Below are 25,671 nucleotides of genomic sequence, written 5' to 3'. Positions count from 1 at the left end.
ATTAAGCTGTTTCTTATGATATGGAGCCATGTGCAATCTTATCAGGTAATCATCCATCACAGTCTATGTTAGTGGTTCCCAAATGTGGTCCTGGAGACACCTCAGCCAGTCACGTTTTCTGGATATTCTTAATGAATTTCATGAGAGTGATTTGCATATAGTGAAGGCAGTGCATGCAAATCTCTTTCATAAATATTCATTCAGCATATCCAGAATACTAAACTGGCTGAAATGTCTCCAGGACCAGGTTTGGGATCCACTGATCTATCTGTTCACAATTTTCTAGGGAGCTATCATGGGCTGCTTTTGCTATCATCCTCTGTCTGTTTATTATTTTTTGCCATTATTTCCTGTTCTTAGCAAGTACTGCAGTGTCTTCTAGTGGCCAAAGGTAGGTTGCAGCTCTCTGTTATTACTTACTTCTTAGCAACATTTTATTTCTAGTGCTCCCAGCCTCTCTTCCTCCCCCCGAGAGCTGGAGAAGGGTTCAGAATTTGAACCTGAGTCACTTATTTGAATACATAACCACTGATTCATTGGGTTTCCCTTGTTCTTGGCTTTATCAGCTCCCAGCCTAAAATATTCCAGAGCTTACAGTGTTATTTGTCTTGCTAACTGGAGGTTCTCATACTCTAGGCCAGGGGTGGGCAAACTTTTTGACTCGTGGGCCACAATGGGTTCTTAAATTTGACAGAGGGGCCGAACCAAGAGCAGATGGATGGAGTGTTTGTGCAGAAGAACCCTTGAGCCCCTGCCATACAGCCGAACCCCCGCTGACTCGCCATCCTTCCCTCCCATCTGAACCCTGCCAACCGCGAGCCTATATACCTCCCTCCAGAGCAGCATTGGGCCGGCAGCACTCTAAGCAGGCTGCTTCGTGGCCTTCTCTCGGGGCCTTCTATGTGCCGCGTTACTGATGTCATCATCAGTAATGTCATATAATAGTGTAGGACACCAGTAGATATTGAAATCAATCTTTTTAGTAAGTATCACAGTTGATCTCCAGTGTTGAACTTGAACAAGCTTAGATTGTGAGCCCACTAAGGACAGAGAAAATAACTGCATATAATAAATGTAACCCCCCAAAAACAGGAAAGTCGCACCTCAAGCAGTAGATGCACAAGCAGGAAAAAGTGAGTATGAAAGAATAGTTCTTTCTTAGGAACACACTTGACAGAGCCAGTGTTTTGACACATAGATTGGCCTGGTGGTCCTCCAGGACAGGGTTGGGAACCACTGTGCTAGTGGACTCTCGCTTATTCAAGTTCAACACTGGAGATCAACTGTGATACTCCGGCACATTATGAGTATCTGGACCTGTTGATGCTATTAAGTATACCTGGAGGACTATGATAGTAGCTTTATATTTACTCATATAATGCATTTCCATAAGTACAGGCAAACAGAAGAGCCCCTTGCCTTGGGATACAAGCGGATACAAGCAAAACAACAAGGAAAGACAAGGTGGATGTCTTTTTTTTTTAAACAGCAGGTCCCAACAAGGATCCCAGTTTTGGCGTATAAAAGATGCCTTCTTCAGGGGACACTTGGATGAAAACGTTGCAGGTTAAAAAAAAAAAAAAGGCTAAAACAGAGAGAGTCGCGCTGTGCTTGACGCTGTGAAAGTGAAACTAAAAAGCTTCCAAATAAAGACTTGTTTTGGTTATAAAGAAATTCCCCTTGTCTGTCTTTGTTGTTTTGCTTGTATCCCAAGGCAAGGGGCTCTTCTGTTTGCCTGTTCTTATGGAAATTCATTATATCTAAAATAATAAAACGCTAGCCACGCATGCGCACTCAACTGCGTGCTTCTGTAATCCCTGTTCCGTGAGATGTAGGTCTGTGGCTTTGCAGGAGTTCGCATGCGCGAGTCCCCAGCCTTACTTAAGTTTCCAGCACCTACCACTCGCTGCTAGCGCTGGACTGGTGAACAGTAGATAAAAGGGGTGAGAGAGGGAGACAGACACTGAATGGAAGTGTGAGGGAGAGGAGGGACGGCCGCTGAATGGAAGTCTGAGGGACAGGGGGAGCAGACGTTGGAAAGAAGTGGGGAGAGAAAGAAAGACAGATAGTGGGAGGGAGGGAGACAGAAAGGAAAGAAAAAAGAGACAGGGGCAGGGAGAGAGACAGAAAGAAAGAAAGACAGCGGCAGAGAGAGACAGAAATAAAGAAAGACAGACAAACATATATTCTAGCACCCGTTAATGTAACGGGCTTAAAGACTAGTGAGTAAATATAAAGCTACTATAAAGCTACTATCATATTGTTTCTTGTAGGTTATCTGATGGGCATGAAGGAGTTTCCTTCTTTTATCCAGTTTTACAAGATCTTAGTATGGAAATTACCACTTGATTGATAGCTTGCGTTATATTTCACCATGTTAAAGCACTTTCTGATATCAGCTTCAGTCTTTTGAAATATCATTTGCTGATATTTTCTCTTACTAATTTACTGTATCTTCTTCAACTCCTGAATATTTATATATACCTTTCTGCTTAAGCTCTTTTATGTGTCAGAGAAATGTTTTCAGTTTTACTTTGTTTTCTATTAAGGAATGTTATATTTGTCCAGACCCAAAGTTATCCTGGTGTTATCTAAGAAAGCCTTCACTATTTGAAGTTGTTCCATCAAATGATGGGAGCAGTATAGCTTCAAATCATCCACAGGTGTGATGGTATCTGAAGGTCATAAATGCCCCTAGGATTACAGCTAAATCCATAGACCAGTGAGTTACTAAGAATATTCAGTAGATATAGCACCAGACAAAACAGGAATGTCATAATTATTTTCTTAGTAATAATTTTCACTATATATTATATCATAGAAAAAAACTATGCGCAAGCATGGGTTCTATTCATTCATTTCTTAACTTTTAGGCTTTTTAAAGGTCTAGAACAGGGGTGTCAAAGTCCCTCCTCGAGGGCCACAATCCAGTCGGGTTTTCAGGATTTCACCAATGAATATGCATGAGATCTATTTGCATGCACTGCTTTCATTGTATGCTAATAGATCTCATGCATATTCATTGGGGAAATCCTAAAAAAACCAACTGGATTGCGGCCCTCGAGGAGGGACTTTGACACCCCTGGTCTAGAAGTTTCAATGAACATTGTCTGCTTTTCCATATTGTATGAATTCAGATAAAATGTTTGTAGGTTCCTTGTAAGTCTTATTTTGTGTTCCTCTCTGCAGATGGTATTCACAGTGTGACTGCGCAGTGCACCCTACAAGTGATTGTCATTACAGATGAGATGCTCACACACAGCATCACCCTGCGACTGGAGAACATGTCCCAGGAGCGCTTCCTGTCTCCACTGCTCTCCCGCTTTATTGAGGGTGTGGCTGCCGTACTGGCCACTCCCAGAGATGATGTGGTGATCTTCAATATCAAAAATGACACAGATGTGCAGGCGGCTGTCCTGAACGTCAGCCTCTCTGTTCTGCTGCCTGGTGGCTCCCATGATCGTTTCTTCCCTTCAGAGGCCTTGCAGGAGCAGCTCTACCTGAACCGCACTCTGCTGGCCGCCATCTCTGCCCAGCGGGTACTGCCTTTTGATGACAACATTTGCTTGCGAGAGCCTTGTGAGAATTACATGCGCTGTGTCTCCGTACTCAAGTTTGACAGCTCAGCCCCCTTCATTGCCTCGGACACCATCCTCTTCCGCCCTGTCCACCCTGTCAGTGGCCTGCGTTGCCGCTGCCCTCCAGGCTTCACCGGTGACTACTGTGAGACAGAGGTGGATCTCTGCTATTCCAGCCCCTGTGGGAGCAATGGGTTTTGTCGCAGCAGGGAGGGTGGCTATGCTTGCGAGTGCCTGGAGGACTTCACTGGTAAGTTACTGCTGCCGCCAGCACAAGGTTCTTGGGTTGGCGGGTGGTTGAGTTGCCAAGGTGTTAAAATTTTGGTGGTTGGAGTGTTGGATTTTTGAAGGGTTTCATGGCTGAGGTCTTGGATTCTTGAATTGAGGGTAGTTCTTTCTTGAAATAGGCTTCTCATGGTCACATTGAGATCAATATGTTTTGTGCCATGCTAAAAGTTTAACGGCTTTTCTAAAAAAATATCCAGGAATCTTATACATATGGGGGGTAATTCTATAAGGCACATAAAAAGTTAGAAGCCCCAAATCTAAGTGCTAAGCTAGTATTCTATCATTGTACATTTGCATGCCTAATCTGATCATAGGTGACTAGTGTAAGTCAGCAATTAGGTGCCCAAATTTAAATACTCCATTTTCAGGCCACTGGAGGCTTCTGCTGGACCAGGGAAGTGCTGCAGGAAAGGCCCCGGCTCTGCCTGAGCTTGGGGTCGAGTTTGGAGCCTTCTGTGCATACGCGAGACATCACACATGCACGGTGATGACATTGCGGGCTGCACATGTACGGAGGCCCAGGAAAATGGCGTGGAGCTGAGGGAAGGCCCAGAATGGGGAAATTTGGGCTTGGGGAGCCACAATTATAATTTTTAAAGGTGGCTCAGAGGCAAGAGAGGCCCATGAAGGTCGGATGGCCTATGTACGGTTGCAGTGGTATTGTGAACGGCATGATCGTGCTGTCACACATGCACAAAATGTGAATATTTGATAAACAAAGGCCCTGGGGGTGGGGGGGGTGATGGGAGCCTGAGGGGCGACTCAGAAAAGCCCACTAAGGTCTATTTTCAGTGCAAAAATTTTCACATGAGCAGGACAATCAGTGGAGACTGGCACCCACACCTGCATTTAAATTAAAATATTGTAAGTATTTTTTAAACTTTGACAATGAAATTAATTTAAGCATTGAGTGGGTCCTTTTACAGAGGTATGCTGCCAAGCAGCACAAGCTAAATGCCAAGCCGCGCATTCTGTTCCTATGGGCAGCTTGGCAGTGCTTTTTAAGCCCACCAAGATTTGCAGAGATGTCCTGTAGGGGTTATGACCTTATTTGGCGCAGTTTTATTTATGAAACGCTAAATAAAATGTCAGACATACGTTTTGGAGTCCAAAGGGTTTAAAACATTTAGATATTTCCATAATTCAAGTTAAAGAAATGCTGTGATTTGATCTATGCTGGTTTTTAACCAAAAACAAGGGGTTTTAATGGAATTATTTTATGTATTTTGAAGTGACGGAGCTATGCACTGTACTGTACTTTTGCATGCATGGACTGGCTTTAGAATCCTAGTGCATGAATCTGATTGGGTGCAAAAGTTTCTTCGAAGATAATGCTGGAACTGACAGTTGGGGATAGAAGAGAAGACATTTGCTGTGCGTAATTTGAAGAAAAATAAATATATTTAATAGAATTTATGAGAGAGGGATTAAAGAAAGCTGATTAATAATTGATGAATGTAGTTTAAAGAGAAAACAGGTCATTTTCATGAAATGTAATGTAATTTATTTCTTATATACCACTAAATTCCGTTAGGATTCTAAGCGGTTTACAGAAAAAAACAGACAATAGGGTGCATTAAAATTATAAGTAAAATATAAGTAAAATAGGTACTTAGATATTCCCTTACTGTCCCAAAGGCTCACAATCTAACTAAAGTATCTAGAAAAATGACAATTAGTAGAGTAATGAAAAAATTAAAATAGAGATAGATGAGAAAAAATAAGAAAATAAACATTCTAATAAAACTACAATGGTCTAAAGGACTTTGAAAGGTTGAAAAAAAGAGGGGAGATAGGAAATAGAAGCAGAAGGGAGAACCTTTGAAACTATAGAATTCTTGGGAAATTTAAATGAAATTTAAATAATAAAGTAGGAAACAAAAACCAAGTGGCAAAACAATGAATGAGATTTAAAAATAAAATATCATAAACTAAAAAAGAAAGTGAAAAAATAAAAAACAAACAGTCAAGACTGAAGTCCAGCTTGAAATGACTTCACTGCTTTGGCTGCGAAACTTCTCCAGATGTCATCCGATCCTTGTCAGCAAACCGGAAGCCACAAATCCAGTGTCTCCGGTCATCAACTCGTCTAAGATGTTAACTCTCTCCTCCTGCATGTCAAATTCGCTGAATCTGTCTCCTTTCAGGACAGGCACCGCTCGCGTCTCTCTGACCGTTTGCGGCGCCAACCATGGCCTCCCCTCGTGGTGGCGGTGGTGGTCGTGGGGGGTCGCTCCTCATCATGGCCGAAGCTAGCGGCTGCAGCGCCTTCTCTGAGTCGACGCTGCTCAGCAGGCCCAGGCTGGCGTCAGGGCCGGGTGCCTCTAGCGGCGGGCGAGTGCCGGGTTGGCTGCTGGCTTCTCGGCGACAGGGGTGACGGCGATGATGAGATGGAGGGGCTGGGTGAGCGATTGCACCGGAGGCATCTCCTTGCCCGCATACTTCAGCTCCAACTCGGCAATCCTCACCGACGCAACCTGCCCCACCTCAACTGAAATAGTTTACTCCTAGTGTGTGAGTAAGAAAAAGGCAGAGTGCTTTTTGAAACATTGGGGTATCTACCTTACTTCAAATTTCAGTATTATCTGCAAACCTTATCAGACAGCTCTTCAACAATATCGCTTATAAAAATGATACAAAGAACTAGCTCAAGACCAAACCTTGATCTTGGCACATTATAAGTTAATGGTTGGGTGACGACGGAATGATTGCGGGAAGCTTTATACACGCGAAACATGTTGGATCCGAGTTTCCGCGATCATTAAAACTCAGATAGGTTATAATTCTTTGAAAAATAATACTTGAATATAGCTCTTTAAAGCATTTTTTAAAGAACTTTAGGGCCTCTTTTACAAAAACATTTATCGTGGGCCACTGCGATAATGGCCCCGAAGCCCATAGAGATTTAAAGGGCTTCGGGGCTGTTGCCACGCGGCAGCCGCGAGCGTGGCTTTGTAAGAGAGGTGGTTAAAAGCATTGTACTTTAGTTAGATAAGCCTTATTGGATAAATAAGTGGGCCGGTGAGGAGGCAACAAGTCAAGCTTATCGCTATGATAAATATTTGAGCGATGAGTGGTGTTTCTGAGGTCCAAAACCCAAAAAGGTTTCCCAGATATCAAGAACTTTGAAGTATATATTAAAACCGGTATTTATTACTTGGGATGTGAGATGTTCAAGACCAAACCTTGCAGCACACAACTAGTAACATCCCTTTCTTCGGAGTGAGCTCGCCGAGGGGCCGCTGAAAAGTTCTCAGCCCAACCAAGAAGAGAATGATGTGGAGTCGTGAAACTTATGAGTTATTCCACACTTTTTCTTGACACTTTTTCACATGGAAATCTCCACTGATAAATATAGCTCCAGTAGAAATTACTGCTTATTTCATTTCAAGATATTTTCTAGCAGTGCTCTAGAAATGATAAGAAGTAATATGTTCTGTCCTGAGCTGCGTCCATTTAGAAACGTCTGGAAAAACTTGAATTCTCCCCCCTAATCTAATCTAATCTAATCCTTAGGTTTGTATACCGCATCTTCTCCACGTTCGCGGAGCTCGGCACGGTGCCTTGGAAGTTACATTTCTGTGGTTGATAGAAAGCTAGGACATGTGACAACTGCTCAGAATTTTAAGCCAATCCAATTCCTATTAGGGGGTGTAATTAGGCAACAGGAAATACAATTGTCTTACCCAAGATCACCTGTACGCTGTGGAGGAAGTGGAATTTGAATCCTGCTGTTCTTGGTTCTGAGCCCTTTTATCTCAGAGTTTTGGACGAGGTCTTTTTTGGCATGTCATCAGCAGGTGAGCAGCTTCCCAAACAGTGATGGCAATCTCCCAGAGAACCCTGCAAGGTGCATCTCGCCTATGGGAAGGAAATGCGATCCCTCTTAAGAAGATGCATTACATGATATGAGGGCTTTGTGCCCAAAGCAATTATAATTCCTTTTCCTGTCAGCTAATTTGAGGAACTGTGAGCAGAAAAAAAAAAAAAAAAAGTTTAAAGAGAGGGCAGAGAATTCTGCGGTAAACAGAGACTGCTTTTATTTTAAGAACATAAGAATTGCCATATTGGGACAGATCGAAGGTCCATCAGGTCCAGTATCTCGTTTCCAACAGTGGCCAACCCAGGTCCCAAGTACCTACCTAGAGCCCAAGTAGTAAAACAGATTTGATGCTGCTTATCCTAGGAATAAGCACTGGATTTGCCCAAGCCATCTCAATAATGGCCAAACAATCTATGGAATGGTACCATGGTATTTATCGTAGACACTAAGGAGATACATGCCGCTGCGTTCATTAAGATCAGAATCAGAAATGAGATTGTTAACCGAATCAGTAGGGGAAACACACTGCAAAAGAACCCAAGCAACAGCTTTTTCAGGAGCAGGCCCACAATTGTGGAATTGTCTGCCAGGTTTACTGAGACTCTGCAAGGACTTGAAATCTTTTAGGAAGGAACTGAAAACTCATTTATTTGTACAAGCGTTTCATTAATGAAGAATACTTTTCTAAATGAGATGTATGTAATTAGATATTCTGAAAGCAGATGATAGATGTGATGGCTGACATGTTGCTTTCAATGTTAGAAACATAACATAGAAACATAGAACATGACGGCAGAAAAGGGCCACGGCCCATCTAGTCTGCCCACACTAATGGCCCAGCCCCTAACTACCTCCATGAAGAGATCCCAAATGCCAATCCCATCTTTTCTTAAAATCTGGCACACTGCTGGCCTCAATTACCTGTTGTGGAAGATTATTCCAGCGATCAACCAGCCTTTCGGTGAAGAAATATTTTCTGGTGTCGCCATGAAATGTAACTTAGATGTAAGAGCTTATGCATGTGCTTTAATGCGATCCGCTTAGGCTTAAGCAAAATAGAAATTTTAAAATAAATAAATACCCCCACCTTTTATAAAACCGTAGTGCGGTTTATGTGCGTCAGAGCTAATACTGCCGGGGCCGGCGCTAAAAACTATGCTACGTTTTTTTATAAAAGGTGGGGGGAGAGAAATAAATAAATTCTCCGGCATCGGATTCCAGAATTTACTTACATGTTAAGAAATATTTTCTCCAGTTTGTTTTAAATCTACTCCTTAGTACAGTGTATCGCAAACTGTGTGCCGCCTGAGATTTCAGGTGTGCCGCGGCCTACTGGGAAGGAGGAGAGGTGCCTATAGGACGTGCCTCTCGCAGTGAGAGGCACCTCCTGTGGGCAATCAGCCGGTGCCAATGCCTCTACTTCTCTCTGGCCCTCTTCCCAGCTGGCCCCCCCCCCCCATACTGGTGTCTCAGGGCAAGTCTGACATGCACATACGCGGATAATAATAATAATAATTTTATTTCTTATATACCGCTAAACCCTAAGTCCAAAGCGGTTTACAATGAGAGTCGTGCCGAGAGAGAATGCAGTGTTTACAGTAGGAGACATATATTTACAACAAGATACATATGTTTGGAACAGTGTGATGACATCATGCATGTGCATGACATCATCACGGCGACGTCCACACACTTCCGGATGCCTCGAGCTGCAGCTACTACGTTTAGTGTGTTGTGGCTCGAGAAAGTTTGCAGGACACTGACTTGGTAGCTTCATCACATGCCCCCTAGTCCTAGTGTTTTTGGAAAGAGTAAGCAAATGATTCACATCTACTTTTTCCACTCCACTCAATATTTTTATTTATTTTATTATTTATATACCACTTCTATCCTAGGTGGTTTACATTCAGGTACTTTATCATAATTCCCTATCTGTTCCGGCGGGATCAAACTCTATCTAGTGTACCTGGGGCAATGAGGGGATTAAGTGACTTGCCCAGGGTCACATGAAGCAGCAAGGGATTTGAGCCCACGTCCTCAGGGTGCTGAGGCTATAGCAGAATTAGAAAAGGTGTAGGGAAGGGCGACAAAAATGATAAAAAGGGATGGGACAACTTCCCTATGAGGACAGGCTAAAGCAGCTAGGGCTCTTCAGCTCGGAGAAGAGACGGCTCAGGGGAGATATGATAGAGGGGAGTGTGTGGCGCAGTGGTTGCTTCTTTGATAAATTTCAATTGGTTGCTTCTTTTTCTGATCACCAGTGACATCACATACTGAGATTAGAAAGGCTGCCTTCTCTTTTCTCCTGAAAACAGTGGCTAAGAAATACAAGTTCATGCATTTGGGATGCAAACACCCGAGGGAACGGTACAGTTTAGGGGGTGAAGAACTTATGTGCACAACAGAAGAGTGGGACTTGGGTGGATTGTATGTGATGTTCTTAAGGTGGCCAAACAGGTTGAAAAGGTGACGGCGAAAGCTAGAAGGATGCTAGGTTGCATAGGGAGAGGTATGGCCAGTAGGAAAAAGGAGGTATTGATGCCTCTTTATAAGACTCTGGTGAGACCTCATTTAGAATATTGTGGACAATTCTTGAGAATGCACCTTCAAAAAGATATAAAAAGTTTGGAGTCGGTCCAGAGGAAGGCTACTAAAATGGTGCGTGGTCTTCGTTATGAGGCATGTGGGGACAGACTTAAAGATCTCAATATATATACTTTAGAGGAAAGGCAGGAGAGGGGAGATATGATAGAGATGTTTAAATACCTTTGTGGCGTAAATTTGCATGAATCGAGTCTCTTTCATTTGAAAGGAAGCTCTGGAATGAGAGGGCATAGGATGAAGTTAAGAGGTGATAGGCTCAGGAGTAATCTAAGGAAATACTTTTTTACGGAAAGGGTGGTAGATGCCGTGGAACAGTCTACTGGAATAAATGGTGGAGAGAGAGACTGTGTCTGGATTGAAGAAGTCATGGGATAGGCATGTGGGATCTCTTTTTCAAGGGTCCCGCGGCAACAAGGGGGCATCCGTGGAAAATCAGGGGCGGGAAACTGCACGGGGACACCAGGAAATTCTTTTTCACTGAAAGGGTGGTTGATCGCTGGATTAGTCTTCCACTTCAGGTTATTGAGGCCAGCAGCGTGCCTGATTTTAAGGCCAAATGGGATAGACACGTGGGATCTATTCACAGAGAAAGGTAGGGGAGGGTCATTGGGGTGGGCAGACTAGATGGGCCGTGGCCCTTATCTGCCGTCTATTTCTATGTTTCTATGTAATGGTTACTAGAGATGGATAGACTAGATGGGCTATTTGGCCTTTATCTGCCATCATGTTTCTATGTTTCACCTTGCTCTTCGCTTAAGTCATCAAGGTTCTCTGGAAAGCTAAGTGACTGTGCAGATAATGGGCTTTAACACTCATATTACAGTCAAGCCTGTTGAAATGAAAGAGCATATCCTCTACTAATTGTGTGCAGTTGTTTGCCTTCTTTTTGCCAAGAAAATAGTTTTTCACAACAAGAACAAATGAAGACCAGGCAAATGATTCGATTTCATTCATTGGTGCTATGAAATGTGGGTCATTTATAAGTTGTCTGATCTGTCTTTATTCAAAGCCTTTACAAATTGTTTCATCAGGCCAAGCTTTATAGTAGTGGTGGCTGTATGATTCTATCTTGTGCTACCAAAGATTCATTGGTTACATTTTGTCCGGAGACCAATCTTTTTTTGTCTCATGTTCATGTTTGGCTCTACTATCCCAAAGGCATAAAAAGCAAGGACCATATCTAAGAAACTAGAGCTGATGCAGTCTATCCAATGCAATTTTCTAGATCAGCTGCCCAAATAACTCAAGGAACAGGTCAAAAAACCCAAGATGCCAGGACCAAAGTATGTTGGGCAGAATGGGAAGGGGAATCTCAGTATTGAAATAGCATGAGATGTGGCAGGGCAGGATTCAGGTGCATTGGTAGAGCTGTGTGTGTCTTTTGGTCTCAGCAGTGGAACCGCATGGGGTGATGCAGGGCAAGAGTGAGTTACATTGGTAGAGCTGTGTATGTTTATTGATCTCGGTGCTGGAATAGCGGGGGAAAGATTGAGGTGCATCGACAGAGTGTTTGAGTCACCTGTGTCGTGTTTCGTGACATGGATACCTAGCCATCTATAGCAAGACCATTAACTCAGGTCATAGGTGATGTAATTCAGTCAGTACTGATCAGAATAAGTGTCAACCAATGGTGTGTGGAGGGGTCTGAATTCTGCCCTAGCCAGCCATTTCTCGGTTTCTGCTGCCTCTCTCACTTTCTTTCAGTATTTCCTCTTGCCTTTTCAGCACGGAGCTTATAAATGCTAATCTTCCATGTTAGGGTTGAGAAGAACGGGTGGGCTGGGGAGGCGGTGCTACCTTTTTTCATAATTCATGTGCAGTTGGAGGGGGGGGTGCTCTTAATTTCCATGGAAACCAAAAGCCAATTTCTGAGTTGAGGAGGGGGAAGAACAATGGAAGGGAGAGGCAGGGAATGTAATGTTCTTTGCAGGGTGCCCTTAGGGGAGAGACCCTTTGCCTAAGAGGAGAGAATAGGCCATGGATTTGATTAGAAAATGAGTCTTGACAGGTTAATGACAGGGAGAGGGGGAAGGGAGGAGAAGGCAAGAGGAAGGAGGAGATGCGACAGCCTGGGCAGGAGAGTTCCAGGGTCTTGTTTTCTGTACGTTTGGCCTTTTATTGATTTTTTTTTTTTTTTTTTAGATCAACCTGCAAAAGAAACATTTCCATGTTGGCGTATTGTGTCTTCAAATCTTGCCTCCTACACACTTCCACCTCTGGTGTCTGCTCATTTCGTTGGTTTTGGGGGACGCTCTTACGCTAGCTTTATCTCCGTTCCTGCTGGCTATGTAAACTTACCTCTGGGTCAATATGTAGTCTCTTGCACTTAGGGTCCATGTTAGATCATTTCTTGGCCATTCCCCTCTTCACTCATATTGTGTTTACTTTTTGCCATCTTTCCTCACCTTCTGTCCTGCGAGCCTTATACCTGACACCATTGGGAACATCAGTGTGAAATTCAATTCTTGTCCTCTTTTAATCATAGCTTTACTTACCACTTTCATTTCATTTAATCCAATAAAACTCAAATGGCATCAAATATACAGCACTTATAAACAATATACACCTTTACATCCCCAAAGCACAGCCTCCCGACCTTAAGAAATACCGTAAATAGCAGCGTTTTGAATCTCTTCCGAAGCTGAACTATGAGCATTCCTTGGCACTCGTTCTGTAGGTCCGGCGAAAGTTTATTTCCCCACATGGTTCTGTTACCCTATAAAATAGTGAAGCTCATTCACCTGATGAATGGGGTTAGGTCATGAGACTAGTCACATGTATTTTACCCAATAAGATGCCATCTGTAGCTTTTTTTTTCTTGATTTTTGAGGGCACTTTTATTAAGTTGTATATTGGCAGAGCGTGTGGGCACTGTGGTATCCATGTAAGTACACAGCGGATGGCCACCAGGATGGTCTCGGGGCTAAAGGGTCTCCCGTACGAAGAAAGACTGAGCAAATTGCAGCTCTACACTCTCGAGGAGCGTAGGGAGAGGGGAGACATGATTGAGACATTTAAGTACATCACGGGACGGGTAGAGGTGGAAGATGATATCTTTCTTCTCAGGGGACCCTCGACCACAAGAGGACATCCGCTCAAGCTCAGGGGAGGGAAGTTTCGTGGAGACACCAGGAAATACTTCTTCACGGAGAGAGTGATTGAGCATTGGAACGAGCTTCCAGTGCAGGTGGTCGAGGCACGCAGCATCTCAGACTTCAAGAACAAATGGGATACCTATGTGGGATCCCTACGAGGTCATGCCAAGGGATAGGGTCACTAGGACTGAATGAGCGGGTCAGTAGAGTGACAGTATAATTACAATTATTCTTTAGGGGGTCAGTAGACTTAAGAGGGTGGGTAAATAGTGTGGGCAGACTTGATGGGCTATGGCCCTTATCTGCCGTCATCTTTCTATGTTTCTAAATTATGGCAGGGAAACTGCTCTGCTCTCTATTTAATTGTAATGCTTAATTGTAATGCTTATGAATATTACTTTTCTGTAAGACTATTTCTATAATATATTCTTTATGCAATCACCTCTGGTTGTGTCTATTATTCTACTTCCTGGTGAGTCATCTGTGAGGGAACTGAACCTAGGACCTGGCGTTTGTCAGTACGCCTTTCACTTAACCCCTACCACCTAATATTGTGGGGGCCACTTTCAAACTGACAGTTTGCACCGCCTATATCTGCATCATTAAAGACAGCAGAGAATCTAAATGAGGGGTTCCCAAGCCCAGCCCTTGAGGGTCATATTCTTTTCCAGATTTTCAGTATTTCCACAATGAACATGCATGAGACCTACTTGCATACAATGGAGTCAGTGCATGTAGATTTATCTTATATAGTTTAGATTCATTGTAGAAATCCTAAAAACTAGACAGCTGTGGCCCTTGAGGGCTAAAAGAAACAAGAGGGCTTGTTTGACAAGTGACATTTCAATACACGCAAGGTATTAAATGATACACAAAAACCAAACCTCAGTGGGAAGGAAGTTGTATGGAAAGGGCCATGATGTGATGGGATCAAGATTAGAGGTTCTCAACTCGGTCCTTGGGACTCAACAAAGTCATTCATACCCACAGTGAATTACGTATGAGATGGTTCATAGTCAAATGCACGCGAGACAAACGCGCGCAGACAAACGGGCACAGACAATTGAGCGCAAGACAAGTGAGTGGAAGACAAGTGAGCGCAAAGACAAATGGGAGCAGACAAATGAGCGCAAAGACTCGTGCTCAGAGCAGCCCACCTTCATTTCGCTAGCCTCTTTGTGATTCGTTCCGTAAGCTCCTTTTTTACGTGCTTGGAACAGCCCGCCCTTTTTTTTTTACTAGAAATCATTCGCGCTGAATTATCTTGCGCTCAGATGTCTTGCGCTCAGATGTCTGGCGTTCACTTGTCTTGCGCTAACTTGTCTGCTCCCATTTGTCCGCGCGTTTATGTCTTGGCGCAGTTATCTTACGTTCACTTGTGCACTTACATGTCTTGCCCTCACTTGTCTTTGCGCATTTGTCCGCACGCATATGTCTTGCGTGCATTTGACTTGTATGAGATACATTTGCATGCACTGGTTCATTGTACACAAATCTGTTCCTTGCATATCTTGAAAACCAGACTGGTTGGTATGTCCCAAAAACCAGATTGAGAAACCCTGGACAAGACTCCAGGACAAAATTAGGACATCATGTCATAGGGCAACCGAGGCCGGCGCGAGCAGGAGGAGGAACATGCTGCTTGCACTGGTGAACTTTTCAAGAGGTATTCGGTGGTGGCATGGGGGAGGGGGCATCCCTAGCTTAGGGAGTGTGTGGGGGGGCATCGCCCCTCTAAGTGAGGTCGGGTGCTGCTATGATGCCCCTGAGCTGACAACTGGGTGTAGGAAGATTCATCGTAGCCGATTCAGTGCTGAACTCGCCACGCTGAATCATCCTAGACCCATGGTGGAGAATTCTAGAAATGACACTCAGAAATCATTACGGGAAAAAATCGGCACTAAGCAGGATTCTGGAAATTGAGCATTCTTTATAGAAGAGCACATCCCCTTCCCCGGCCAGATTTTCATTATGCCACCGAACATTAGGCAGTGGTAGACGTCCTACCGCTGCCCAATTTAATTGTTTTAATTGGTGATTAGCAATAACAACAGAAAAAGCCACCGCTAGCAGCCTGCCCAGCTGGCACCTGCCTCCCTGGAAGCTAGCAGCGTACAGTGACGCTGAAGCCCAGAAGGGGGCGTGGTTAGGGGGCGGCGCCGGCCTTCAGAGTCACTGTGCGCTGCTGGCCGCGATTCTGATGTGACCCTAGGCACCAGAACAGTAGGCCTTTGAAACTCTGGCCTACATTTCCAGCACCTAAAGTCCCGTCAAGCTGCGATTCTAGAAGTAGTGCCTGACAGTGATTGACACGCGGCAGGTGCTTGCAGCACCGCTTCCGGAATCAGCCCCCGAGGACCTGATTCTTGTAATGGCACCTACATTAGCCAGCTCCAACTCTTTTTTAGAGGATTGTCCGGGCTCCCAGGTGGACTTTCCAAAACCTGGCATTTGCTCGTGCCGGCAAACATTTGAAGAGGTACGCGGGGGTGGGGGCGCTAAAGCAGCAGGGAAGAGTGGGGTGGCGCACTGCCCAGCACTGCTGGATACCAACCTCCCACGCTATGCTACTGTGTCTACAGTAGTGTGTGGTGTTTTACAGATATGGTTGGGATAGAGTGAGCCAGTTCTGATTCTGCCCCATTGCATCCAGGGACTTTTCGTTTTTTCCTCAAGCTAAGCACGCAGTGAGGGAAAACCAGGCCTGGCTCAACTTGTGTCTGATGACCTGGAGTCTCCAGATAAACTACACTTAGTCTTCCTGCTAAAGAGCAAACCATTGTACAGTGGTATCAGTAAATGTTTGAGCAGATGGAAATCAACAGGTTTAAAAAAAGCTAGACTGTCCATGACCATGTACAATTAAGAGAGGTGTGCAGGTGACCATTCTTCATGCTCTCCTTTCTCTTCCAGGAGACAATTGTGAGCTAAACCTGCGTTCTGACCGCTGCTCTCCTGGCGTGTGCAAGAATGGAGGCTCCTGTGTCAACCTGCTCGTGGGGGGCTTCAAATGCGACTGCCCCTCTGGGGACTACGAGAAGCCATTTTGTGAGATGACCACCCGCAGCTTTCCTGCGCAGTCCTTCATCACGTTCAAGGGGCTACGGCAACGCTTCCATTTTACCATCTCCCTCACGTGAGTACCCGGGAACAGGTGATGGTGACGAAAGGGGGAATGTCGTTGATTATGTTGCATTCTGGTACATGTAGTCCTGCTTCTTCCCATCTGGCCTCAGTGCTAAACGGAATAGAAAATACCAGATAAGAGAATGAGTACAAGCCAGTACTGGCTCAAGGTCTCCCTCTAGGCATTAGGACACTTGGCAGCTCTGGTTATTTCTGAGAGTTATCTGGTGAACTTAATGTGGCTGGTTAGCGGTTAGTTAAAATGCATGGCTTTTCATGTGAAATCTAGGTTCATAGACAACAACGCGGAAGACAAAGGTGCACGCCGAAGAAAATTACTGTTTTTAGGGGCTCCGACGGGGGGTTTTGTTGGGGAGCACCCCCAGTTTACTTAATACAAATCGCGCCGACGTTATGGGGGGGTTTGGGGGGTTGTAACCCCCCACATTTTACTGTAAACTTAACTTTTTCCCTAAAAACAGGGAAAAAGTGAAGTTTTCAGCAAAATGTGGGGGGTTACAACCCCCCAAACCCCCCACAATGCCCCCACAACGCGGCGCGATCTGTATTAAGTAAAGTGGAGCCCTAAAAACAGTAATTTTCTTCGGCTGTGCTCAATTGTCTGCTCGCGCCTTTGTCCCGGCACGCTTTTGACCTGACACCGAAATCATTTCATAGACAACAACGCGGAAGCCAAAGGCGCGCGCCGACAACTGAGCGTAAGACGGAGGCGCGCGCCGAAGAAAATTACTGTTTTTTGCTTTGGAGAGGGAGCCCAGGGAAGCTTCTCCCTCTCTCTCTCCTTGTGATGTTGGAGCCCTTTAACTGAAGGGTATTAAACCTTTAACGTGCAATTAGCACATGCAAACAGGCTACCACAGAAATGCGTTAAAACGTTTTGCTGTATTTTGCCTGTTTGCGCTCGCAGAGTGGACGTTCCTGTGTTGTCCAGCTAGCGTGTTCTGATTAGCGTGCGCTAACAGGATAATGCGGATTTAACATGGCAGTACTTAGGCCCAGAGTCTATAAATGACACCTAAAGTTAGGCGCCTGGATCGGCGCGACTAGCCAATCTAGGCACCTAACTTAATTATTAAAAGCTTAATTGGCATTGATAATTGGCAATTAACAACTTGTAATTGGCGTTAATTGCCCGTAATTGGGTGATAGGTGCCTATCACTTTGAGGTAGGTGCCTAGTCCAAGGCGCCTACCGGAATGTAGGTGTGGTTGGGAGTAGGGTTACCAGACGTCCGGGAAAACCGAGACATGTCCTCTTTTTAGAGGACTTTCCGGGCTCCAGGATGGACTTTCCAAAACCCGGCTGTTTGTTCGGGTTTTGGAAAGCCCCGATGAGCTCCGACCGCATCTGGAGGGCCTCTGAGCGTGCGCAGATGACGTCACACACTGATGCGGCCGGAGCTCGTCTGGAAGAAGAGAGGAGGCTTTGTGGGGAAGGGGCTGGGGGGCGGAATGGGGCAGGGCTAGAGACGGAACAGGGCGGGGCTGAAGGCGGAATGGGACGGGGTCACGGACCTGGGGGTTTCCCGGCGAAAAATAGGGTAACCCTAGTTGGGTGGTGGCTCATGGGCCTGCTTCACATGTAGACACCTGTTTTGGACTTAGGCGCATTCATTTAGGCCAAGAAAACCCTGGTTAGGTTTGGACACCTATCGACGCTTAAGACCAAGACCACTAAGTGCGTCTAACCTTTATAGAATTGCGCCTAAGTGCCACACTACTCAGCCTCTATGGTTTAGGCCCTAAACGCCTCCTAAATAGGAGGCGGTAAGTGCTCCCATGTTCATTTCTTACAGGTTCCATGTGCTAATGGGATCATGAAAGACCAGGTGGACTCCTTAATCAGAAAGGGCTTCTTCACTCTCTGGAAACTCAGATCCATTAAAGCTTATTTCGATACGTCAGCATTCAGAACCTTGGCCCAATCCCTCGTACTAAGTCAACTTGACTACTGTAACATCGCCTACTTAGCCATTTCCCCAAAAAATATGCGATGTGTACAACTAATGCAAAATGCAGCGGTCAGATTAATCTTCGGACTGAAGAAATTCGATCATGTATCACCCTACTACTGGCACTTACATTGGCTACCGATGGAAGCACGCATAAAGTTTAAATTCGCCTGCTTCTGCTTTAAAGCGCTAAACGGACTTGCCCCTAAATACATAACTGACCTTTTCTCCTTCTCTGCCAACAGACACAAGAGAAGCTCTCATTCTTACTTCGTTTCCCCCCCAGTTAGAGGTTGTAAACTGAAAAAACACCATGAACACCTTCTTTCACATCAAGCAGCATTGTGGGGTAAAGACCTAAATCAACTGCTTTCGCCCACTACTTATGAGGAATTCAGAAAACGTCTAAAAACTCAACTGTTCCTAAAGTATCTAGACAACTGACCCACTCATCTTCTTTCTCCTCCATAGTGTTTCCTCTTGTCCTATTAATCTCTTTCTCCTCAACAACGCATTTCCGGTCCTATTAACTCTCCTCTTTCCCCCTCTTAAATTCAATCAATTTGTACCTCGCTTAATCTATTGTAAACCGCATAGAACTTAACAGTATTGCGGTATATAAACTGTTATTATTATTATTAGCTCATGGACCTGCAAAAAAGATAAAAGAAATGCCCTACAAAGTGCCAAGTTAAATCTAGGCTTAGTGTGAAGGAACATCCCACATGAAAACTCATTATTTTTATTTTTTTTATTTTTTATTTATTCAATTTTTCTATACCGTTCTCCCAGGGGAGTTCAGAATGGTTTACATGAATTTATTCAGGTACTCAAGCATTAAACCCAGTAAGATGGTTCCTTTATCTCCCAGTGACTCAAGAACCCACTGAAATTGTAGCTCATTGAGGCAGGGACATAAGCCTGATTACTTAGCACAACCGTGCTGGTTTATATCCAGTAGCTGAATAAAAATGTTGTGATTTGTCCCTATTGTAGCCCCTGAGGTTCGGCTGTGCTGCTGTAGAATTCCTTTGCTCTAATTCCTCCTTACTGTCTCCCTGTTTTCTGTCTCTTCCCTCCTGTCGCCACTCTTTCCCCTCTCATGCTCCTTTATTTCCTCGCTTTCTAGCGCCTCTGTTTCTGATCTCTTTATTTCCGCTGCTCTTTAGACTTCTCTGCGCTTAGAAGCCAGCCTCTGGCACATAATGCAGAGATGGAGAATGTGCAGTGGGAATAGAGGGATCGTTCCTTCTTATAAATCTGTCAGAGTGGTTTAATGAGATCGTAAAGTGAGAGAGCAACGCTGGAGAGTGCAGCAAGTGAAGCAGCTCCTGTCACAGTTCATTATATATTTTATGAGACTTACAAGCTTTCTCTGCCGCAAAACAGCCTTTCTCTGCCTTTTAAAGCACCTGCTTTTAGGAGCTTTTGTGCAGGTCTTCCTGAGATTCTGTCAAAATCGTACAATCAACGCCTCATTTCTGTTGTGCTCAGAGGAGACCGAGCAGCGGGCTCTTTGGCAGGCCCGGACTAAAATGCACTGGCAGAGCTGTGTGTGGAGGTCAGAGTACTGGAGTGCTGCAGGGAAAGATTCAGGTGCATTGGCAAAGGGTATCTGTGCAGAAATAGCGGGGCGTATGCCACCCCACAACACAGCTGGTTGACGGAAGATTGCTTGCTTTGGATCAGATTGTAATTTGTACCATCTGTCTCAGTTTCCTGACTTCCAAATTTAAGCTCAAAACTTCTAATAGATAAAAAAACAACAACAAGAAAAACCAAATAAAAGACAGATGGGAGTAAAATCTGGATGTACAGTATAACTTCTGAAAGGTATATACGAGAGAGCAAGACTTTGGGAAATAAATAGGGCAGACCATCTTATTATTCGCTTAGATTGGGGGTTAGGGGGGTGGGGATTTTGAGAAGGACAAAGAAAAAAAACTATTCTGCCCAATATTCAAAATGATTTAGCTGACTGCTGACCAGTCAAATCACTCAGTCAGGACTGGCAGCAAATCAAGAACTGTTCTTGGATTAGAATATTGGTGGATTTTTACTGTTAAACTCTTTTAAAAATAATTAGCAGAAAGAATAATATTGAGTTGCAGCTGTCAATATTTGGTTTAAATGCTGGCCACCATGATTATTTTACACATGGATATATATTCAGCACCAGTATTGGAGATACCTTGCCTGCTGGCACTTTTATCTGGGTAGAGGTGGTATTTAGACCTGTTACTGGACAGGGTGGAAATGTAGGTGCATCTTATGGAGTGAATATAACACCCCAGGTACCTTTTTTAAAAAATTCCGGCTGTCCAGCGCAGTATCGGTAGGAACTTTCTACACTCCTGCCCCTCCCTCGCTGGACGGCTGCCTCCGAGTCCTCATCTCTTACAGCAGAGCGCTGCATAAGGCAGGCGTGAGCTTTTTGCGCTCCTGCCTGGCCCCGCACCGCTCCCTGAAAGACTTCCATCAGTTCTCTTGGAAAGCTCACACCTGCCTTGTGCGCCGCTCTGCCGCAAGAGATGAGGACTCGGAGGCAGCCTACCAGCGAGGGAGGGGCAGGTGTGCGGAAAACTTCTGCCGACACAGGGCTGGACCGCAGGAATTTAAAAAAGGAACCAGGGGAGGGTAGCCCTGCCTGCCTGCCTGCCACTATGCCAGCCTGCCCTGTGCCCTGTCCCGGCCTGCCACTAGACATGCCCTGTGCCCTGTCCCAGCCTACCACTAGATCACTAGAGGGGGGACAGGATACAGGGCAGGGCAGAGGGACAGAGTACACCATTTGGTTCAGAATTTTTTTTCTCGTTTTTTCCTCCTCTACAGGTAGGTGCATCTTATGGTCAGGTGCGTCTTATAGAGCGAAAAATACGGTATTTGTTGTTAAAACAGATCTAGCCTCAGAGTCCAAACTGTGCCCTGGATGTTTTCTAAAATACTTGATTATTGCAGAAAAACATCCAGATCATAAGCCTACCCTAGTCCTGCCCAAATCACACCTCTAACATTCCTCCTTGAGATTTAGATGCACTGCGGATGAATAGCATAGTAATCTGTCTACAAAATGGGTTTTGAAAACAACGAATCGGAAGGGTTTGGTGAGAAAAACGTCCATCTGCCCCCTTTATGCCACGTTATGGACATTTTTCGTGTTTGAAAATGAGCCCCGTAGTTTATTCAAATAAACTGCAGGTTATATTTTATGATCATTCTATATTATACTCTATGTTTACATTGTTATTTATTTCTATCTTGACCAATGCACAATATCTGTATGTATTGCATTTGTTTATTCTTATTAATATGATATGGCACTGGGCTCTCGCTACAAACAATGATCTTTTTCTCCTTGTGATGGTGATTCCCTTTCCGCTCTCACTGTTCATCTCATTCTACTTCCTTCACTTCCCCCCAACCAATTTTCACTGACAGATTTGCCACAAAAGAGAGGAATGGGCTTCTGCTGTATAATGGCCGCTTTAACGAGAAACATGATTTTGTGGCCTTGGAGGTTATCGAGGAACAGATCCAGCTCACATTCTCTGCAGGTCAGTGGCCATTCCTTAAGGCTTATGTTCATGAGAGAAAAAGGAAGAACATTCTTTCCATGGTAGGAGTGGGGAGGGGGGGGGGCATTCCCAGTTTACCAAACAGCTTGGTGCACATGAACATAAGAACATAAGAATAGCCTTACTGGGTCAGACCAAGGGTCCATCAAGCCCAGTAGCCTGTTCTCACGGTGGCCAATCCAGGTCACTAGTAGCTGGCCAAAACCCAAAAGAGTACCAACATTCCATTATCTCAGGGTAAACAAGATTCTGGAACCCCAAAGAGTGTAACATTCCATGCGGAATCCTAAAGAATAGCAAGATTCCAGAATCTCAAAGAGTAAGAAAAGATTCCGGAACCCCAAAGAGTAGCAACATTCCATGCTACCGATCCAGGGCAAGCAGTGGCTTCCCCCCAGGTTTTTCTCAATAACAGTCTTTTAAAAGAAGAGGGTCATATGGAAGCTGAAAGTGATGGTCAAGGTAGTTAGCATAATCAGGTTTAAAATAACATAAGCATTGCCATACTGGGACAGATCGAAAACTTATCAGGCCAGAATCTTGTTTTCAACAGTGGCTGATCTAGGTTACAAGTACCTGGCAAGATCCCAAAAGAGTAAAAGAGATTTTCAGTAGGATTCTGGACAGTAGACATTGCTTCCCATTAGTCACAAATCTGCAAAAGGGTGTCACTTTAAAACTTTGAACTCCTCCCCTTCTGCAGTAGAGAATAGCTTCCTCTTCAGTTTTTTCTTTTGCAAGCAAACTCAAGTGTGTTCTGCTCTGCTCTGCTTCATTTTATTATTTTTGGGTAGTTTTGCCATTGGTTTTTGAAATTTTTACATGACTCCGGTGCTCAGAGGTTCCCTTCTTGGGAAAGGATGCAATCCCGTGTGGGTGGACTGCTGCTCCCAGGCCAATCTCTTTCAGTACCTGTAGAGCCAGCCTGCTTTGAGTCCCTTCAGGAGCTCGGGGTCTTTCCCTTGGGGACTTGCTCATCTGCTGATTTATCAGAGGCTTGAGTGCAGGATGTGTGGCCCCTGTGTAACAACCCTCTGGGTATCAAGGAGCTGGCTGAAAAGTTTTTCCCCCAATGCATCGTGTGGATTTTGGGGAGTTGGAGTCTTTGGTCGGGGACCGCCTGACCGTAGACCATAAGATTTTCACTGGTGGACCTGTTTCTGGTACTCTCTGAGGCAAAAATCCTTTCCCTGCAGGCAGGCTGCTACAAGCTGATGGGCACCAGAAGTCACAGTAAGTACTCCCATTCTTATCTATAGGTAAAATCAGGGAGGAAGGGGTATGAACTCCTGCAGGATGTGTCCCTCTTGGATCTTATGGTTTAGATCGTGTTTTTGGTTGCCATTGTCTCAGCAAGATGGATCTCAGAGTTACTGGCCTTTTCCTGTAAAGAACCCTTCCTATGGTTTACAGAGTTGGGTGTTTCTCTACGGGCGGTACCTGCCTTTCTTATGAAGGTGGTTTTTGCTTTCCATATCAATCGAAATTTGTTTACCCACCTTTCATCCCAGATTTGCCAGATTTGGCAAGACAGGACAGAATTTTGCGGAGGCTGGAGTGCGTAAAGTCCTACTTCTCTATCTGGAGAGAACTAATGATTCCCATTTCTCTGACCACTTTTTTGTGCTGACCAGTCACTCAAAATGAGACGAGGCAATCCAGCTTCCAAGTCTTTTATTGCCAGATGGATTTGCAATTTCATTTGCTTGCATTGCCTGTGGTAAACAACCTCATATCTCAATCGCAGCACATTCGACTAAAGGTGTGACTGCTTCCTGGGTGGAGTCCTGGGCTGTTTTGCCTGATGAAATTTGTAGAGCAACCACACTTTTATGAGGTTCTACAGAGTGGCAGCTCAAGAGTATGCCACTTTTGGGTCTTCAGTACTGCAGGCAGGCTCATCTATCCTTCCCTAGATGTTTGGCTCTGCTTTGGTACGTTAGCTACTGTACAGAATCCTATGTCTTCACTACTGAATGAAAGATTAAGTTCTTATCTTGCTAATCTTCTTTAAGATAGAAGACAGAGAATTCAGTATGCCCCGTCCTGGCTGGACTTTTGATTCACCTTATTCCTGCCTCGGACATTGCCAGTGTTTGTCTTGGGATTTCTTCTCCTGTATCTAAAATTTAGCAGAGACAAAATTACAGGGACAATGAGGGCTCCTATTCTCTTTCTCCTTTGTGTGTGTGTGGGGGTGGGGGGGTGTTAATGGCTCCTACTAGTTGCACTTAGCAGGTTGGTTTCTGGTTACTCATGTGCTTAATTTGTTCAATGTTAAATTGTTAAATGTGTATTAATCATTGTTCTTTTATTATAAGTTACAGAGCAGAACTATGGTTTGTTGTCAGGGAAGTTCCCCGTGCCCCTCCTTCTCTTTTCTTCTATTTCAATGGAGTTTGATTGCTTTGGTACTAACTGAAGAGGGAGATGTTCTCCACTGCAGAAGGGGAGGAGTTTAAAATTTTAAAGTGACACCCTTCTGCAGATTCACAACTTATGGGAAGCAAGAGCTACAGTACAGAATCATATGTCTTCTATCTGAAAGATTAGCAAGGTAAGAATCTAATCTTTCATTAAGCTTCTTATCCTAGAAATAAGCAGTGGATTTTCCCAAGTCCATCTTAATAATGAACCATGGACTTTTCATTTAGGAAATTATCCAAACCTTTTTTAAACCCTGATAAGCTAATTTTACTACATTCTCTGGCAATGAGTTCCAGAGTTTAATTGGGGTTTAGTCTAGTTCCTGTAGAAAAAAAATCAGTAAAACATTATTAGCCATGTACGAGGGGGACAGCCAACATTTATCTCTAGCAGTGAGTAAGAAGGAATGAGTATACTTGTATACTTCAGTTGTTGGAAAAATAATGGAAGTGTTGCTGAAAGAAAGGATAGTGTATTTCCTTGAATCTAATGGGTTACAGGATCCGAGGCAACATGGCTTTACAAAAGGTAAATCGTGCCAAACGAACCTGATTGAATTTTTTGATTGGGTGACCAGAGAGCTGGATCAAGGACATATGCTAGATGTAATTTACTTGGATTTCAGCAAAGCCTTTGATACAGTTCCTCATAGGAGGCTGTTGAACAAACTTGAAGGGCTGAAGTTAGGACCCAAAGTGGTGAACTGGGTCAGAAACTGGCTATCGGACAGACGCCAGAGGGTGGTGGTTAATGGAAGTCGCTCGAAGGAAGGAAAGGTGACTAGTGGAGTCCCTCAGGGTTCGGTGCTGGGGCCAATCCTGTTCAATATGTATGTAAGTGACATTGCTGAAGGGCTAGAAGGAAAAGTGTGCCTTTTTGCAGATGATACCAAGATTTGTAACAGAGTAGACACCGAAGAGGGAGTGGAAAATATGAAAAAGGATCTGCAAAAGTTAGAGGAATGGTCTAATGCCTGGCAACTAAAATTCAATGCAAAGAAATGCAGAGTAATGCATTTGGGGATTAATAATAGGAAGGAACCGTATATGCTGGGAGGAGAGAAGCTGATATGCACGGACGGGGAGAGGGACCTTGGGGTGATAGTGTCCGAAGATCTAAAGGCGAAAAAAACAGTGTGATAAGGCAGTGGCTGCTGCCAGAAGGATTCTGGGCTGTATAAAGA

The 25,671-nt window shown here is 44.4% G+C and overlaps 1 protein-coding gene across 2 annotated transcripts in view; it reads left to right on the top strand.

Moving 5' to 3' along the window:
• Positions 1-25,671, top strand: part of CELSR2 (cadherin EGF LAG seven-pass G-type receptor 2) — a 198,897-nt gene that overhangs the window by 57,566 nt on the left and 115,660 nt on the right. For both annotated transcript variants that reach the window (XM_033918033.1, XM_033918032.1), the window contains exons 2-4: positions 3,190-3,828; positions 16,302-16,524; positions 21,925-22,040. In XM_033918033.1, the coding sequence (XP_033773924.1) occupies positions 3,190-3,828; positions 16,302-16,524; positions 21,925-22,040 (978 nt within the window). The remainder of the gene's footprint in view (positions 1-3,189; positions 3,829-16,301; positions 16,525-21,924; positions 22,041-25,671) is intronic.

The sequence above is a fragment of the Geotrypetes seraphini genome, chromosome 13 (assembly GCF_902459505.1).
Source record: "Geotrypetes seraphini chromosome 13, aGeoSer1.1, whole genome shotgun sequence".
Taxonomy (NCBI): Eukaryota; Metazoa; Chordata; class Amphibia; order Gymnophiona; family Dermophiidae; genus Geotrypetes; species Geotrypetes seraphini.
The sequence above is the reverse complement of the archived record's forward strand: the minus strand, read 5'-3'. Positions and strand labels throughout refer to the sequence as shown.